This window comes from Sorex fumeus, unplaced genomic scaffold (assembly GCF_029834395.1).
Source record: "Sorex fumeus unplaced genomic scaffold, SorFum_2.1 ptg000047l, whole genome shotgun sequence".
Lineage (NCBI taxonomy): Eukaryota > Metazoa > Chordata > Mammalia > Eulipotyphla > Soricidae > Sorex > Sorex fumeus.
In genome coordinates, this window is record NW_026606104.1 from 48,761,444 (window position 1) to 48,778,067 (window position 16,624).

The following is a 16,624-nucleotide window of genomic DNA, read 5'->3' on the forward strand; positions in this document are numbered from 1 at the left end:
GAGTAATGATTCCTGACACTAGGAGTTGCTGAAGTCTAGAAATGGCCTACCTGAAGTGTCAACTGCAGGGGAGAGATTCTGATCTGAGATCTGAGAGCTGTGATATTTTTGGACACTGGGGTACGCTAGTACCCCAGCACCTCCTCCCAGCACTTTATGATGCCAGGACCCTGGACATCCCTGGCAGGGTCACACACTTACATTCCTTTTCTGACCTCCTACCACTTCTTTTTCCTTCCCAAGCCCGTCAGGGCCCAGAATGGATCTTTAATTCTCTAACTTTCTAATGTAGTGTTATGCTAAAAAAAAATTCCAAATTTTCTAAGAATCGTTTTCTGTCCCTGGGGTAACCTTGCTATCATTTTTCAGGAGAAGCCATCCATTTGCAGACTCTCGATGCAGGCAGGTGTGTGGTTCACGGCCCAAGCTGCCACCTCCTCTTCGCCTCTTCTCTGATGTGTGGGAAGCCGGGGCAGGGCACCTTCTCTATATGGAAGCTTCTATGGGTTCTGCCTCAGGACTCAGTGAAGAAGGGTGTGTGTGTGTGTGTGTGTGTGTGTGTGTGTGTGTGTGCATATGTGTGCCCAGGCTCATGCACACTCACGAGGACATCCACGAAATGCTCTGTGATTTTGAATCCAGAATTTCTGCCACCTCAGGAGCCCCTCCTTCCCAACGGCTCAAAGCTGGGGCCCAGTGGGGGTTCTTTCCCGGGCGGCGGGTGCAGATGATGGCCAGGTGAGGGCCCAAGTCTCATCAGGAGCAGACACAGGTGAAGAGAGATGAGGATGGGCACTGGGCACTGGGCTCAGGGGCGCTGGTGTTCTGGCCCCTGGAGAAAACTGGGGACAAAAGATCACACAGGGTTTGTGAAACGAACATCAGAAAAAAGAGGTGAGGGGTGGGGGGAAGGATGGGGGCAGCAGAAAGCAACAGAAAGGAGGCACAGCAAGGAAGGAAGGGGAGAGACGACGAACACTGGCCTCACTCTCTCTCTGAGTTTTCTGCTGTGCAAACAGAACTGGGCAGAGGCGGAATCACACACGAGAGCAGTGCCTTTCCCATCTTTTTCCCTGGTGGAACTCACATTTCTACAAGACACAGGAGACCTGGTATTAAGGAGGTTGGCTGTACTTTGGGGGACTTAGGAAAAGACTGAACACTTTTAGTTTCTTTCAAAATCAGAACAAAATGCTCACAAAATGGACATGGAATAACAAATCCATCCTGGGCCATATGCATCTTTCTTTATAACCACATAGATATAAAGAATCCTTCCTTTATTTTATTTTATTTTATTTTTTTTTAGAGGAAGGGATCTCCGAGTCATAGCAGCCTTCCTCCTCTGTACCTTTTCACTACTCCCCCCCCCCCCCAACCCAGGTCTCAATAATCTCCCCAGGTGCAGGATTCAGGTGAACCTCACCCACTCTCTGTCCTTGGAGAGCACTGGAATGCATCACCTAATCACATGGTTAAATTTCAAATGGATGAACCTGTTCAGGGGATGGTGGAGCACCGGGACAGGCTGTGGAATGCCAGGGATTTCTGGGCATTCTGGCAGTGTTGGTGGGTGTGGTGCGTGGTGCTAGGGATTGAACTAAAGGCCCAGCATATACCCTGACTGCTGTATTATTTCTCTACTCCATTCAGATGTTTTTTTTTTTTTTTGCACATTCCCTTCCTGAGCAAAGTGAATGGTTCTCTGTGTTCCAGCTCTGGGCTGGGGAGTGTTTTCCAGAGAGATGTGGGCGGGACAGAGAGCCACTGGGAACCACTGCATGCTGGTGAGGGGTGGCCCAGGGGCTGTTTAGATTTGGGAGACACCTGACCCAAGAGGTGCAAACATGGAGCACACAGGCACCTGCACCCTCAGAGCCGAGACAGGGATGGAGGTCGGGATATGTATGTGTGTGTGTGTGTGTGTGTGTGTGTGTGTGTGTGTGTGTGTGTTGGCTGCTCTGGCTTCTTTTTTACTCTGCTCAGTCATTCTGCAATTCAGAGGTTAGGGTCATCACTGATCACCTGGAAAGCCTGATTGATGCCATCAGAAAAGCTTTGACTTTTTCTTTCCTGCTTTCTATTCTGAGAATAAGTAAGTAAAGTAAAGGCCCTCCCGTTGATCATCGATTTGCTCGAGCGGGCCCAGTAACATCTCCATTGGAGACTTTGTTGTTACTGTGTCTGGCATATCGAATACGTCACGGGGAGCTTGCCAGGCTCTGCCATGCGGGCGAGATACTCTCGGTAGCTTGCTGGGCTCTCCGAGAGGGGCGGAGGAATCGAACTCGGGTCGGCCATGTTGGTTGCGTGCAAGGCAAACGCCCTACCGCTGTAATATTTCCTTTCTGTTCTAAGGGAAAAAAGCCAAGAAAAGAGAGATGGAATGCAATTTTGAATTTTTTTTTTTGCATATTAAAATGGTCCTGCTGGGACAACTTCTCCTTTCTCTCTAAATATTTGTTTTGAATAGAGATAAAAGGAGGAGGAAAAAGTTAATAAATTGTTGGTGTTCAATTGTGGCCTCCATATTTCCTGAAAACATTTTTATATCTCTTCATGTATAAGTCATCTTAATACCTACAATTTCCAAATCGGATTTAAGCACAGGAAATGATCTAGAGGGAAAATATGGATGCAGGAGGGAAGGAGAATGTGGGTGGAGGCAACAGGCTTGAGACTGGGACAGAGCTCCCGTGTTGGCCCTGTGTGACTTGGCACTTGCCGGGTCTGGGACAGTTTCCCAGAGCTGCTGTGCGGGTGAAATGAAGCAGTGTGGTTGGGAACTGGGCGAGAGGGAGAGCTGAAGGTGTTCTCATTTTACTGCTACCTCTGTGGGCATCTTTTGTCCTCATGCCCCGGGTAAGTTCAGTCTTCTCACCCTGGCTCACAGCTAGCTTTTTCCCCTTCCAGGAAGAGCATGTTTATCCAGCCAGGAAGACTCACACATGGCCAGCCCCAGGGAAGTGGGGATTGCCAGAGTTGTGGGGTGTAGCCCAGGGTCCACTGTTTGGCTCTTCTATTCTCTCTTGAAATTCCCACTTTTGGGGTTGGGAGTGGCCATGACTCTTCTCCCTCAAATCCTTGGGCCCCCTGGCTGGCTGTCTGAAGTAGGAGGAGGCCCCTGAGGGAAGGAGCGTCCATGCTCGGAAACTGGGGGTCTGTGGGTAAGGACACCGTTCTCAGAGGGGTACAGCTTAGATACAATTCCTGAAGATTCTCAGCTCCTAGATGTTTGTTTTGGGGGTGGGGGGACAAGATTGGTCAGATTCCACCCACCTAGATGTCACTGTGAAGGTAACTCTTAGACACGAGTGACATTCCAGTCAGTAGACTTTAAGTCAAGCAGATTTACCCCCTTAATGAGGTGGCCTGGTCTAGTTAGTTGAAGACCAAAGCCAGAGATCCCCTGAAGAACAAGAAGTTCTGTCTTTGGACTCGAGTATCGGTCACATGCAGAACTGACAGCGGGAGAGGCGAAGGGGACTAAGAGCAATGTGTGTAGCTGTACAGCTGTTGTATCTACATCTCTCAGAGAGCCTCACTCAGACACTGCTTGGATATTTTGCTGGAAGTGGTGGTGTGAGCTGTCTCTGGCTGCCTGGGATGGGATTCTGACACAGCTGCACACTGGCTGCATCATCTTGGCCAAGTTTCCCTTTGTAATGGCATAATGCCGGGGCCTCCCGGGTGGTGAGCAGTGCCCAGCACAGTAGTTGGCACACCACAGCACTCAGCACACACTCCTCTAGCTGAGGTGGGTTAGTATGTGTGTGTGTGTGCATGTGAATATATGTGTCAGTGTGGGTGGGAGGATGAAGATGTATGAGTGTGTGTATGAAAGTGTGTGTGGATATGTGCGCCAGTGTGTGTGAGTGTATGTGTATTTGAATGTGTGTATCTGTGATTGTGTCTATATGTCTCTGTATGTAAGAATGTATGTAAGAGTATAAACCTATGGGGATGTGTTCTGTGTGCCTTTGAGTATGCGAACATGTATGAGTGTGTGTGTATGAATGTGTATTATGCATCCGTGTGTCTATGCATGAGTGTATGTGTGTGCATGAATCTATCTGTGTGTCAGCATGACAATTTGTGTAAATGTGTCTGTGTGAGAATGTGTGATTGTGCAAGCTTGTGTGATGAGTGTGTGTGTCTGTGGGGTGTGAAAATGTGTGTGTTCCTGTATGAGTGTGAGAGCATGAGTGTTCCTGTGTGAGTGAAAGAGCATGTGTGTGTGTCTGTGTGGGTGTAAGAATGTGTGAGTGTAGCCTGTGTGAGTATGAGAACGTTTAAGTGTGAGAACATGTGAGTGTGCCTGTGTGAGAGAGAGAGAATGTGTGGGGGTGTGAATGTGCCTGTGTGAGAATGTGACTGTGAGAGTGTGTGAGTGTGGGAATGTGTGAGTGCGAGAGTGTGTGAGTGTGCCTGTGTGAGTGTGAGAATGTGTGATTGTGAGAGCATGTGAGTGTGCCTGTTTGAGTGTGGCAATGTGTGCATGTGAGAGTGTGTGAGTGTGGGAATGTGTGTGTGTGACGGGTGGGGGTTCTCCGAGCACAGGGTAAGTCTCACCGGCTGCCGGAGGCGGGGCTCTGTGCGGCGGTGGCAGCCAGGCCAGGGGCTATACGGCCGTACACACGGTGCTGACAGTGAACTCGGCCTCGGAGGCCATGATGTCTGTGGGCTGGATGTTTCGGTCGTACATTGGGTTCTCAAACGTGGCCCGGACGCTGGTGTTCTCGTGGCCGGCATAGCCATTGAATGGAACTTTGGGTCTTCTCCTGGAAAGGCGGGAGAACAGCCAGACATGAAGGAGAGAGAGAGAGAGAGGCCCCAACCCGTGTCAGTGCCTTTCCCCAACACCCACCTGTGTTTGTAGAGATAGAGCACAAAGCCAGCAATGATGAGGGCGATGAAAGGCACCAGGATGGCAGCTGCCACGGAGCTGCTGTTGGACGCAAAGTGGCGGCCGATGGACTCGGAGTCAGACTCCAGCAGCCGGAGGTCTACAAAGTCCCAGAGTACACAGTCAGGTCCCGAGACATGGCGGGAGGCACACAGGGTGGGCACGTGAGAGGGCACAGAGGCCTGGGCACGGATGCCAACTTCTCCCACTCAGCTGGGAGAAGTCTGGGAGCCCAGAGCGCCAGCCTCCCTGTGCACTCGGGAGGAGTGTGTAGGAGAAGCTGACACCAGGCTTAGAAGAAAACTCCAAGCATATCCATGGATCCATGGATGTGTGTGAGCTGCCTTTGGCCCTGCAGCCTTCCGTCAGATGGAATCTTACAGGGAAGCCACAACAGAAACAAGGACATGGGCACTGACTGGGGTAGAAGTCGGGGTGCCGAGCTCCTCCCTGTCCCGCACAGCAAGACTCAGGGTTCAAACAACCAAGACACTGTGACTCCCCCCGACCCTGAACTGCCCCCCACCTCTAATTAGGGTATAGCTTCAGGCTGGGGCCTCAGGGGATGCCTCAGCATCTGGGGAAGAAGCTGTGTAGCCGGAACAGAAATTGGTGTCCTGGGGTCTCCTGGTGCACTTGGCTGATGGTGATCTGTCCCCGAGAATGTGAGGGGTCACTGAACGGCCAGGTGGGTGATTTCAGGGCTGGGCAGCTGAATGGGAGCAAGTCAGGGAGACTGAGTCCTTCCTGAAGGTCCGAGGGGTAGGGTGAGCAAGTGGGTCTCAGGGCCCCTTGGTGAGACTGCAGGGTCATCCCCTCAGAACTGGACAGGGTGGTTCGCTCTCAGGGCTGGGCCTGGGGTTAAGGTTGCTTCAAGGGGCACCCCCAAGAGCCCCATCTGAATGCTGAAGGATGCCTGACAGCATGTTGGATAATCCTACAGATTGGGGTTGAGGGCTGTATTTGAATCTATCTCAGTGTCTGCCATGTGGGGGTCTCCACCCAAGGGCGCAGCAATAACCTGTTCAAAGCTGAGCACTGTGCCCAGGAGTTTGCTTCCTGGGAGGAAGTGCAGAGTTTTGAGCGGCTCCCATCTCTGCCTGCTGAACCCCACCAGCCCCCACCCCTGTGAGCGCACCCCCAGGGGACAAATGCTTGTTACCAAGTCTTTGGAAGCCGAACTGCCCGAAGCCCTGGGCTCTGACAGAGCCTTGGTACACGAAGGTGCCTCCGGAGGACTCTGAGGAGACCTGTGATGGTGGGGACAGAGACAGGAAGCTGGGACCATCCAGAAGGAACCAGAACATGTGCTGTCATGCCAGAAACCACACAGAGGCCCATGTGGCCCAACGCACACGTGTCACCCAAAGACCCTGCTGCCTGGACAGACGTGGATAGTCCACACAAGGCCTGGAAAGAGTGTGGCCAGCATACCGGGCTCCACAGGGGCTCCGGAGTCTTGCATTTGGCCAACTTGGGTTCAATCCAGATAATAAAAATAAAAGAGACATCTTTTATTTTCTAGAGATCCAACCCTGCCGTTGGTCTGTGAGATGGGAATAGTGTTGATAACTCGCATGACTGCAGTTGCTGTGAAGATGAACGGAGTGCATTTAGGCCAGTGTGGGCCATAGCTGTAGTCATGGCCTGAGTGGATCAGTACACTGGAGATGGCATCACAGTCCCAATGAGCTGTTAAAATGTTGCTATTGATTGATTTGGGGCAACACCCAGTGGTTCTCAGGGCTTACTCCTGGCTCTGGGCTCAGGGATCATTCCTAGTAGGGCTCAGGGGACCATATGGGTTGTTGGGGATCGAACTAGGATCAGCAGCATATAAGATAAGAGTCCTACCTGCTGTACTATTGCTCTGGCCCCAAGGTGTTAAAATCTTAGCGGGCCGAGGGGGCTTGGGGACACATGTCTTTGCTGTTTCTTTCACTCCTTGCCTCCATCATATGCATGGAATAGAGAGAGGTGTCCACAGTGCAGGCTTTGGACTGTTCACTCAGGGCATGCTTTGAGGATGCTTAAATTACTGGCGGGCTGGAGCGATAGCACAGCGGGTAGGGCGTTTGCCTTGCAAGCAGCCATGTTGGTGGCCGACCCGAGTTCGATTCCTCCGCCCCTCTCGGAGAGCCCAGCAAGCTACCGAGAGTATCTCGCCCGCACGGCAGAGCCTGGCAAGCTCCCCGTGACATATTCGATATGCCAAACACAGTAACAATTGTCACAATGGAGATGTTACTGGGCCCGCTCGAGCAAATCGATGAACAACGGGAGGACAGTGACAGTGACAGAATTACTGGTATAGCTTCTGCCTCGTGTTCGCTCCCAAGGATGGAGCCCTCTGTCAGTTGTGCTCATGCCCACCTTCCCCTACCACACACACGGGGTCTCCGAATGCATTGTCTGTGTCTTTTCAGGAGTCCCTGCAGCTTCCCCATACACTCCAGAGCATCCTTTGCTTCTAGCCTCTTGGCCTGCACTTCTAGCTCCTTCTCTGTCCTCAGGTTTCATTTTAGGCTGTGCTCAGGGGGCCCTATAGGGTGCTAGGATCAAACCCAGGTTGGACTGCAAGGCAAGAACCCTGCCCTCTGTACTTTTGCTCGGACCCCCCAGGCTCCCCAGCTTGTACCCTTTCTTTCTCCCCCTGGCAGCCCTCCTAGGGGAGGGCTCTGTTGTCCCTACATGACTCTGATAATGTTCCTCTAGAAGCCAGTAGGACCCAGGCCAGGCACTTGGGAGAATATCCTGAACCATCTCTAGAAAGATGGCAGTCCTTCCCCTCATCTTGGTCTCCCCCCAGCTATGCCAAATCACCCACATTCCACACCCTCACCTATGAGCTGATGTCCATCCTAGTCACTTGCCCTGACCCTCACCCCCATGCCATTGCCCTCAATTTGGACTTAGTTTTGAACTGCCAACTCCTCGCTTTCTGATTTTGCAGCAGAACCTGCTCCATCTTGCCCTAAGGAGCAGACTCCAGGCTCTCAGGCTTCTGGTCTTTTCCACCTTCCTCTGCCCATACTCTAGAAGATGAGGACAGACTTGCTCCCAGTCCTGCCCCCACAGCAAATCTCCTGCTAAGTGTTCTCGTGATTCTAGAAACGTCTACTTTCTTCACCCTTCTTGCTTGCCAGTGAAGTGAGCACTGGAGGTGGGGCGAAGGCACAAGAGGGTGAGGGTGAATAAAATTTTGCTGCACTTACATGTCCATCCAAAGACCAGTGATCATCTTTGAACTTATTCACAAAGATCTCCACAGGGCCCGTAACCTGGTACACCTGGAGGAGGAGGTGGAAATCTTCTTTCTTGTAAATTCCTGGAAGAAAGTTCAGAAGGTACACAGAAAAGGTCTGGAGAATGTAAAAATTCAAGCCTGTGGGTCCTTGGTGTGAGTGAGTCCGGTTGCCATGGGTGCTTGATATCAACGTCCCATCATAAGGGCAGATGGGTGAGCAAAGAGTAGCTTGCAAGCTGGGTGGGTCAAAGGGCATGACCTTGTTTGTAGCCAAATCACAGACTCCTGTCTGTGACCCTAATTTCACAGGCTCTGTGAGGATCAAGTGAAGGTGTTTTTGTGTATTTGCTGGCTCAGTTAATGTGAGTGCAGCCTTACAGTGCAGTGGGTGCAGGAACATGGGCGGGCACGCAGGCATGTGGGAGCACATTGGCACCCAGGACCAGTGAGTGAGCAGGAGGACTCGGGCACATCTCTGTGTGGCTGTGTGTTAACGTGGACATTGATTCACTCGTGTGTTCTCTGTCCATCTTTTTCAATAGACACTTGCTTTGCAAGAAATTTAGGGGCCGGAGCAATGGTATTGTGGCAAGGGCATTTGCCTTGCATTTGGTCGACCTGAATTTGATTTCCAGTACCCCATATGGTCTCCTGAGCCCACCAGGAGTAATTCCTGAGTGCAGAGCCAGGAGTAATCCCTGAACATTCTGGGTGTGGCCCCAAAAAATCACCTCAAAGATATTTATATTTTTTGATTTATGTAAAGATTGAAAATTGGAGAAAATTTAGAACAAACAAACAAACAAAATAAACAAACACTGTCCTCCCGTTGTTCATTGATTTTGCTCGAGCGGGCCCTGTAATGTCTCCTTTTTTTTTTTTTTTGAGACTTGTTGGTACTGTGTTTGGCATATTGAATATGTCATGGGTAGCTTGCCAGGCTTTGCCATGCAGGCGAGATACTCTCGGTAGGTTGCTGGGGTCTCTGAGAGGGGCGGAGGAATCAAATTCGGGTCGGCCGTGTTGGCTACGTGCAAGGCAAACGCTCTACCCACTGTGCTATGACTCCAGCCAGAAAATTTAGAAAATGCAAATATATATGAAGGGGAAAAATCACTCTAGAACTCACTGTCAAGGAAAAACTTCAGTGAATACTTGGGTCTTACTGCTTCCAATTTTCTTCCATATACTTTTTTTTCCATAAGAAGTTAGAATAAGTTGGTATTGGTGTTGGAACATTGTGAAGCAGGCAGGTAGTTAGGAGGGGTCCCCTGCAATGAGTTCTTGAGATATAAGAAAACTGACATTTGAATACGTCACTCTGTCACTAGCCCTTAGAAGCGGAAAGTATTGTTGCTACGACCCACTTTGTGGACACAGGAACTGAGACGTGATAAAGTTCTTACTGTGGCACTGGCACAGGCCTGGAGAAGGCTGGACCCTTGTCCGGAGAGGTGCTTCAGCAGGAACAAAGGGCTGAGAGAAGGACATGGAGGAGGACACTCAAAAGTTTCAAACTTTATTTCTTGCCACAGACTCTTATCTAGGTAGAAAGCCCCATGTGGCGGCAGTTTGGGAAAAGTGTGTATAAAACTAACTTGGACAAAGGAAGAGTGTGCATGTATGGCCAGATCATGCTGCTCTTGTCCATGCTGCCAGGCACATGTTACCTGCACACGTGCTGCCCACAGCTCCCAGATGAGATGTGGACTCTCTTTCCCAGCATACCCCACCACTCTGGGGCATGGCCCACATCTCCACCTGAGATGTGTACTTTCGGGCTCTCTCCTCCTGAAGTCTGCATTCTCTCTTGAACCCCGCTCTCTCCCCTCCTTCTTCAAAGTCTCTAAATAAAAGTTATTTTGCCTTACTGTTTGTTTCCCCCTGAAATTCTTTTTCTGTGAGGGCAGGGAAACAGACATAAAAAGCCTGGGGGAAGGTCTAGGACTGACTTTCCTTTTCTGCAAAGAACAATTTCTCGCTCCAGCCTGAGTCCACGGCTCCCGGAGAAACTGGGTGGCAACCATCATCCTCCACCACACATGACAAGTGGGTGTCAGCTGTGGTTCTGTGGCTGCCTCACAGGGCTGGTGAGATGTGAGGTAGGTACCATACAAAGGCTCATGGCAGGACTTTTCCGTCCTGCATCTCCCAGGCTCTTCCTGGGGTAACAGGCAGACAGAGAAAACCTGGAGACTTTCTTCTTGAGGATGCTGCCTCTCTCCTCCCCACTTTGCCCAAGACACCGGGAAACCTCCACCACAACAACAGCATGCCTGAAACAACTCTATCATGAACAACTCTATGAACCATGGTGTATTAATACAAAAGACAGAAACTAGAATTCAATTTTTCTTTCTTTTTTAAAAAAAATTTTAAGTGCTGAGTATTGAACTCAGGGCCTCACACATGCTAGGCAAATATTAAGCTGAGCCACATCCCTGCCCTGAAGTCATATTTTAAATGGGTGTTGAGGCATCATAGTGGGCACATTTATCCCTTGTTTTGAATAATATTTTGTTTCGTGGATGTAGCACAGCGGTAGGGCGTTTGCCTTGCACGCAGCCAACATGGCCGACGGGAGTTCGATTCCTCCGCCCCTCTTGGAGAGCCGGGCAAGCTACCGAGAGTATCTCACCCACACGGCAGAGCCTGGAAAGCTCCCCGTGACGTATTCGATATGCCACACACAGTAACAACAAAGTCTCCAATGGAGACGTTACTGGGCCCGCTCGAGCAAATCGATGATCAACGGGAGGGCCTTTAATTTACTTTACTTTATCAATTAATATATCCATTTCCTTATTCTGGCACAAGTTTCTATTTTCAGTCCATGTAACACACATAGCCTTGAACTATGGCATTCGTAAATGTCTTATTCCCCCTATAACTATTTCCTATAATAAACATTCTTATACTATATAACTCATGAGACCAATCATTTTATGACTTTTGATACCAGTTGCCCCGTTGCTTCTAAAACTTTGCTATTTTACACTTTGCGAAGTATTGGAAGGATGGTAGGCACTGAAGTTTAGTACTAAAAAACAAACTTTAGTTCAATAAGGTGGAAAAGAAATTTTGTACTTCTTTTTCCCAACCACTCAAAAAATGTTCTTCTCTTATTTGTTGGCTGTTCCTTGGCTTCAAAGTTCTCTGAACCTCCAGATTTTTGGCTCTGCTCTTGGCTCTCTGTGCCTTTTTAGTTAGAGTAGTCCTTTGTATGCTCAATGCTCTCATCTCCCCATTTCTCTGTAATGCTTTTCTCAAGTAGACAAAACTTGACAGGCACTTTGTCTTCCCCTGTCCAGAGGACGAGTCTGAGCCTTGGGAAAGGATACATGAGCGTGTATGACCCCGGACCCATGACCTCAGGGTCTGTGAGCATGAGACTGAGGCGGTGACACAGACGCATCCTTGGGATGGGTGTGCGCCTCTTCACCCTCACCACCTCAAGTGTCCGCTACCTGGCCTGCTCCTTACCAGCCAAGTGCAGCTCCACACCGCTGTGGTCAATCATGGTGGCGTTGACTTTGCTGTTGGCAACCTGGAAACTGGTCACTCTGAGCATGGCCGGCTGCTTCTTCCCCTGGTACTCATAGGCTCCTTTCCATAGGGAATTCTTGGCAAAGACATCCCCGGGAACTAGGGAAATGATGAAACAGAAAGGAAAGGAATTTCCACATGTGCTGGCAGAATCGAGGCTGATGACTAATCCTGGGTTGCTCAATGAGAGGGTTTTTCCTGATGTCTAACAGAGGGGAATCTGGGGGGCTCTGGTCTGTCTCATGATGTCCACTGTTGCAGAGTGATGAGTAGAGAGGGAAGGGAGGAAGAAGTAAAGGAGGGGAGGAGGGAGAGAAAGAGAGAGAACAGAGAGGGGGAAGGGAAAAGAGGAGAAAAGGAGCTAAAACAAGAAAGGGAGAGAGGAAGAAAGGAGAGAAAAAAGGAGACCGAGGTTGAAAAACACGAAGAAAGGGAAAAAGTGAAGAAAGAAAACCAACATGTTGACAGGAACAGTGGCCAGTGCAGAGTGATCACGATACTGGTCTTGGCTGTTACTTCTGAGTTATTTCATGTGTACCAGTCAATGTAACCACACTTGTAGTCCTGTCAATGGGGCCACTCTGCTTACTTTCAGGGTTAATGTTGCAGATTGTATGTCATGTGAAGCTGGGCACACACAACTACGTAACGGATGACAGCCACTTTAATGGCTTATTCAACCTTAGAGTAATTTTCTATAGCAATTTGAATTTTTTTCTTAAAGAAATGTAAATAAAATATGAAGAGGTAAAAGTCATTGATCTAAAACACTGGTCAATGGCTCAAACAGTATTCTGAGTCTATAATGCCAAATATAGTCCTCTTTCTTGGAACCCAATTACGAGAATTTTGGAGAGGTATAAATTTAAGCAAGGAAACAAGAGTCTAATAATTTCACATTGGTCAAGACACTCCTATAGATATGTTTCAGTTTTGAAAGGCACAATTCCTGTTGGGGAGAGAGCTCAAAGGATGGGAGCACACGTCTGGCCTGGGAGGATAAGTTTGATCTTCAGCACCACATTCCCCCAAGCACCACTGGTGTCCTTTGAACACCAAAGAGTCTGAGCAGCCTTGAATCACCCTGACTTGAAACACTAGGTGTGCATAGCTGGGCTGAGTGCCTCTGGGAGTGGACCCAGGATCCCCTGAGCACTACTTGGGAGACCCCCACAAATAGAACCATTATTAGGAAGCATCCTGGACAGGGCCTTGGGTTCCTGCTACACTGGCTGGTACTCCTGGCTTGTCTAGGAGGAACTCTGGTGATCAGTGACTCCACAGTTCGGGGCTGGAGATGTGTTTCTGGAAGACTATGGCTTTCTCTTTGAGGTGAGACTTCTATTTCCTTCAGTTCACTCCTGAGGTCTCCCTGGTCTGGGGGCTGGGTGGAAAAATCTATCTGGTTCTACAGATAGTCTCAGTGCCCTTCCATTAGGCACTCAGCAACTCCTTTCTGGGTCACTCAGTGAAGGAAGCAACAGCAGATTCTTGACCCAAGTTACATACCCGAGGCCTGAGTGAGTGGTGGCTCCCGGGCTGTGTTGATGGGTCTTCCGCTGGGCCGGATCTCTGCTGGGGAAAGGGAATGGAAAAAGACAGGTTAAGCCTTTAGTTGTCTCTCAGTTGGCCGAATAATGGTCACCTCTTTGACATTAGCTCAATGAGTTCTGTTTTTTTTTCTGACTATACAAAACTCGTTGCAATTTTTACCAGTGGCGGTCACAGGTATCATTAGCAGGCTTTGTGTCACTGTGGATGATGAAAGGCAACACTCTGTTTCAGTGAGTAGGAAGGGGAAAAGATGTGATATCCAAGTACACAGAGCACCTGAAATGCCCCATATCAAGAAACCCAGGCTGGAAAACCCTGTGCTGGATTCTGCTTTCCCGATATCCTATACCAGGAGACCTCCCCCATCAGAAGGGAGTTTCCTAAACTCTGGAGGGGCTCTAGGCAGCCCTAAGTACTGAGAGGTGCTCCTGGGCAAAGGCAGAGGGAACAGCTCTGGGCCCGACCCACACAGCCTGGGTCTAGGTCCATCAGTCCTTGATGAGCCAGTGACCTTGATGGGTCACCTCCAAGCTACCTTTATTTCCTTTCACAATATCTAGGTACACCAAATTATCACCTTGCACAATTTAAATATATTTAAATTTCATTTGTCTGTAAGTATAATCTTATTTATATTTATAGCTGGGAAAATGAAATTAATGGGATACTGAATAAAGTCTTAAACTCAACAAGATAAATAATTTCATTGAAAACGGACCAGCGATTTGAATAGATGTACAAATGGCCAACAAACACATGAAATTTTGTTCCATATCTCTAGTCCTCAGGTTTATGCAAACCAAAATCACAATGCAGTAGCACTTTATACCTATTTAGAATGGCTGTACATAAAAGGATGCACAATGGCAAGTGTTGGCAAGGATGTGGAGCCGCTGAACCTTCTGCATTGCTGGTGGGAATGTAAAGGGATGCAGACACTTTGCAAAACCTGTTTGAGGGTGATTTGAAATGTTACTGGGAGTCGTTACTAACTCTCAGATATAAATCCTAGAGAACCGAAAACACATATCCCTGCAAAAGCCACTTCATAACAGGAATATTCATAATAGCGCCCAAGTAAAAACAACTCATAGATCTATCAATGGATAAATAAAGTCTGTAGAGTCAGCAATGAAATGCTACTTGAGTCTAAGAGGGAATGAAATTGTGATACATGCTGTAACACGGATGAATCTTGAAAACCCTGTGGTCCGTGAAATCATCTACAAACAAAATAACAAATGTGACATCTCTCACAGGAGGTACCTGTGAGAGCACAGACACATTGACAGCCTAGAAAGTGTAACAGAGGCTCTCAGGGGCCAGAGGGGAATGGCAATGGGATACTGTTGCTTATAGTGTATGGAGTTTCTTTTTGGGGATGGTTAAGGAATTTCTGGAAACAGGTAGGGGTGATGGTGGCACAATATTGTGAATGTACTCAATGCAACTGAATTGCGGTCTTAAAAACAGTCAAAATATTATGGGTCAATTATATCTCCATAAAAAAGAAATGATAAAAACATAAAATGGGAATTTTTATATCCTACAATAATATCTAATAATAAATTTTTTGAAGAAGAAACCTTACATTGCTGTCATATGTAAAAACAAGTATTGCTTTCTATAAATGAAAGTCACAACAAAGAAAATAAAATAATGTCATTAAATTCTGGTTCTGAGAAGTAACAACATTATTAAATTTCAGGCTGAATCTAAAGTCTTCTCTCTGAGGTGCAGGGAAACAAAGAACTTCTAAGAATGAATGCTGAAGTCAGAACATTATTAGTGTAGGAATTCCAGCTCTTTCTCTTTCCTAGCTAGAGACCTGTTGTTTCCTCATTTCCTCACCTGTTACATGGGGGTGTGCCTAACAGCAGCATTTGATGGCAACTGAGGGTGAGATGAGCTAACACAAGGTCCTTAGAACAACCTGTGGCTGGAGCCTGTTTACGTGCAAGTACAAGGTGACCATTTCCAACAGATTTCACTCCATGCCCCTTTGGGCTGCTGTGGTGTCATCTTCTAGAGACTTAAGACCTCAGGAAATGAGAAGTGGGGTGCCACTTCTGAAGTTATGCTTCTTGCTGCCCGACTTCACACAAACTCAGTCCTCATCCCCTTTACTGGCCCCCCAGAGACGTCCAGGGGCTGCACTCACCCAGGCAGACCGGGGGTTTGCCTGTCCAGCTGCCGTCGGCTTTGCATGTGCGGTGTTCAGAGCCCCCCTTGAGGGAGAAACCCTCCTGGCAGGAATAGATGAGGGTGTAGCCCATGGAGGGCAAGTCGAGGGCCCCGACGTTGGCATGGGTTGGCGTCTCTGGCTGCCTACAGTGATGAGCTGGAGGAGAGGAAAGACACTGTTGAAACTGGAGAGTCAGGGTTTTCCTCCTTCCACCCCCTGCTCCCAAATAGATCTCCAGATTTCTTTTTCTAACCCTTTCAAGTTCAACACCCCTCCCCAGCTCTCTAGACCATTCTTTCAATTTTTGGGGGGAGTGCATATTTTGGGGCCATGCCCAATGGTGCTCAAGTCTACTCTTTCCTGGCTCTCTGCTCAGGAGTGACTCCTGATGGTGTGTGAGGGATCTTAAGTGGTGTCAAGGATCAACCATGTTGGTTGAAGCCACAGAGGAAACATATGCTCCAGCTCCTGCACTACGCCCAGTCTTGATGCCTGCATAAGTGTCAGGATGGAGACATGGGGTATTGGGCTCGTCAACTCTGGGGGAACCTCAGCTTACAACACTTTTACGAGAAAAAAGCAAAATCCTGAGCAAAAAAGCCCAAAGTCTTATATCCTGAGGGCTCGGCTGGGAGTTAGTCTTTACTGCCACCTTTTTACCTTTCTACTGCCTCCGACCTGCTGTCACATATCAGAGAGCTTTTATGTGGAGATGCCTTAAGTGCAGCCCCCCAGGGTGGGGACCACACAGAGACCAACACTGGTCTCAGTGAGAAGTTGTGAGCACCCCACCTTTCTGAGCATTTGAGCAGACAGGTAAGACTGTCCCGGTAAGATGTCTTGGGGGTGCAGAAGAAGCTGGTACTCACGGACACAGTCTGCGGGGGTTCCACTCCAGGTGAGGTTAGGAAGGCAGGTCCTGGTGGTGGAGCCCTGAAGCAGGTAACCTTTGTGACACTGGAAGAGCACTGTGCTCCCAACCTGTGACAAGGAAACAGGCCTGTGACCCCTGCTATCCAGCAATGCTCATGTTCTATTGTGAGCTGCTGTCCTCCAGGCACTGGGTCTCCTTCCCTCTGTCTAGGTTCTTCTTTCCTCTGCCACACTCTTCCAAGACCGTCCACTGAGCCTGAGCATCGCAGTGGTGGACGGAGGCTGACCCCGACCCAGAAGCCCTGACCGAGCT

General features: G+C 48.9%; 1 protein-coding gene across 1 annotated transcript in view; it reads right to left on the reverse strand.

Moving 5' to 3' along the window:
- Positions 1-237: 237 nt before the first annotated feature.
- The window catches only part of CSMD2 (CUB and Sushi multiple domains 2), a 628,049-nt gene continuing 611,662 nt past the window's right edge, over positions 238-16,624 (reverse strand). The window contains exons 63-71 of the mRNA XM_056122939.1: positions 16,308-16,419; positions 15,415-15,594; positions 13,209-13,271; positions 11,637-11,798; positions 8,122-8,234; positions 6,069-6,156; positions 4,868-5,006; positions 4,573-4,781; positions 238-842 (exon numbers count right to left, since the gene is read on the reverse strand). Coding sequence (XP_055978914.1) covers positions 4,622-4,781; positions 4,868-5,006; positions 6,069-6,156; positions 8,122-8,234; positions 11,637-11,798; positions 13,209-13,271; positions 15,415-15,594; positions 16,308-16,419 — 1,017 coding nt within the window. The 3' untranslated portion in view covers positions 238-842; positions 4,573-4,621. The remainder of the gene's footprint in view (positions 843-4,572; positions 4,782-4,867; positions 5,007-6,068; positions 6,157-8,121; positions 8,235-11,636; positions 11,799-13,208; positions 13,272-15,414; positions 15,595-16,307; positions 16,420-16,624) is intronic.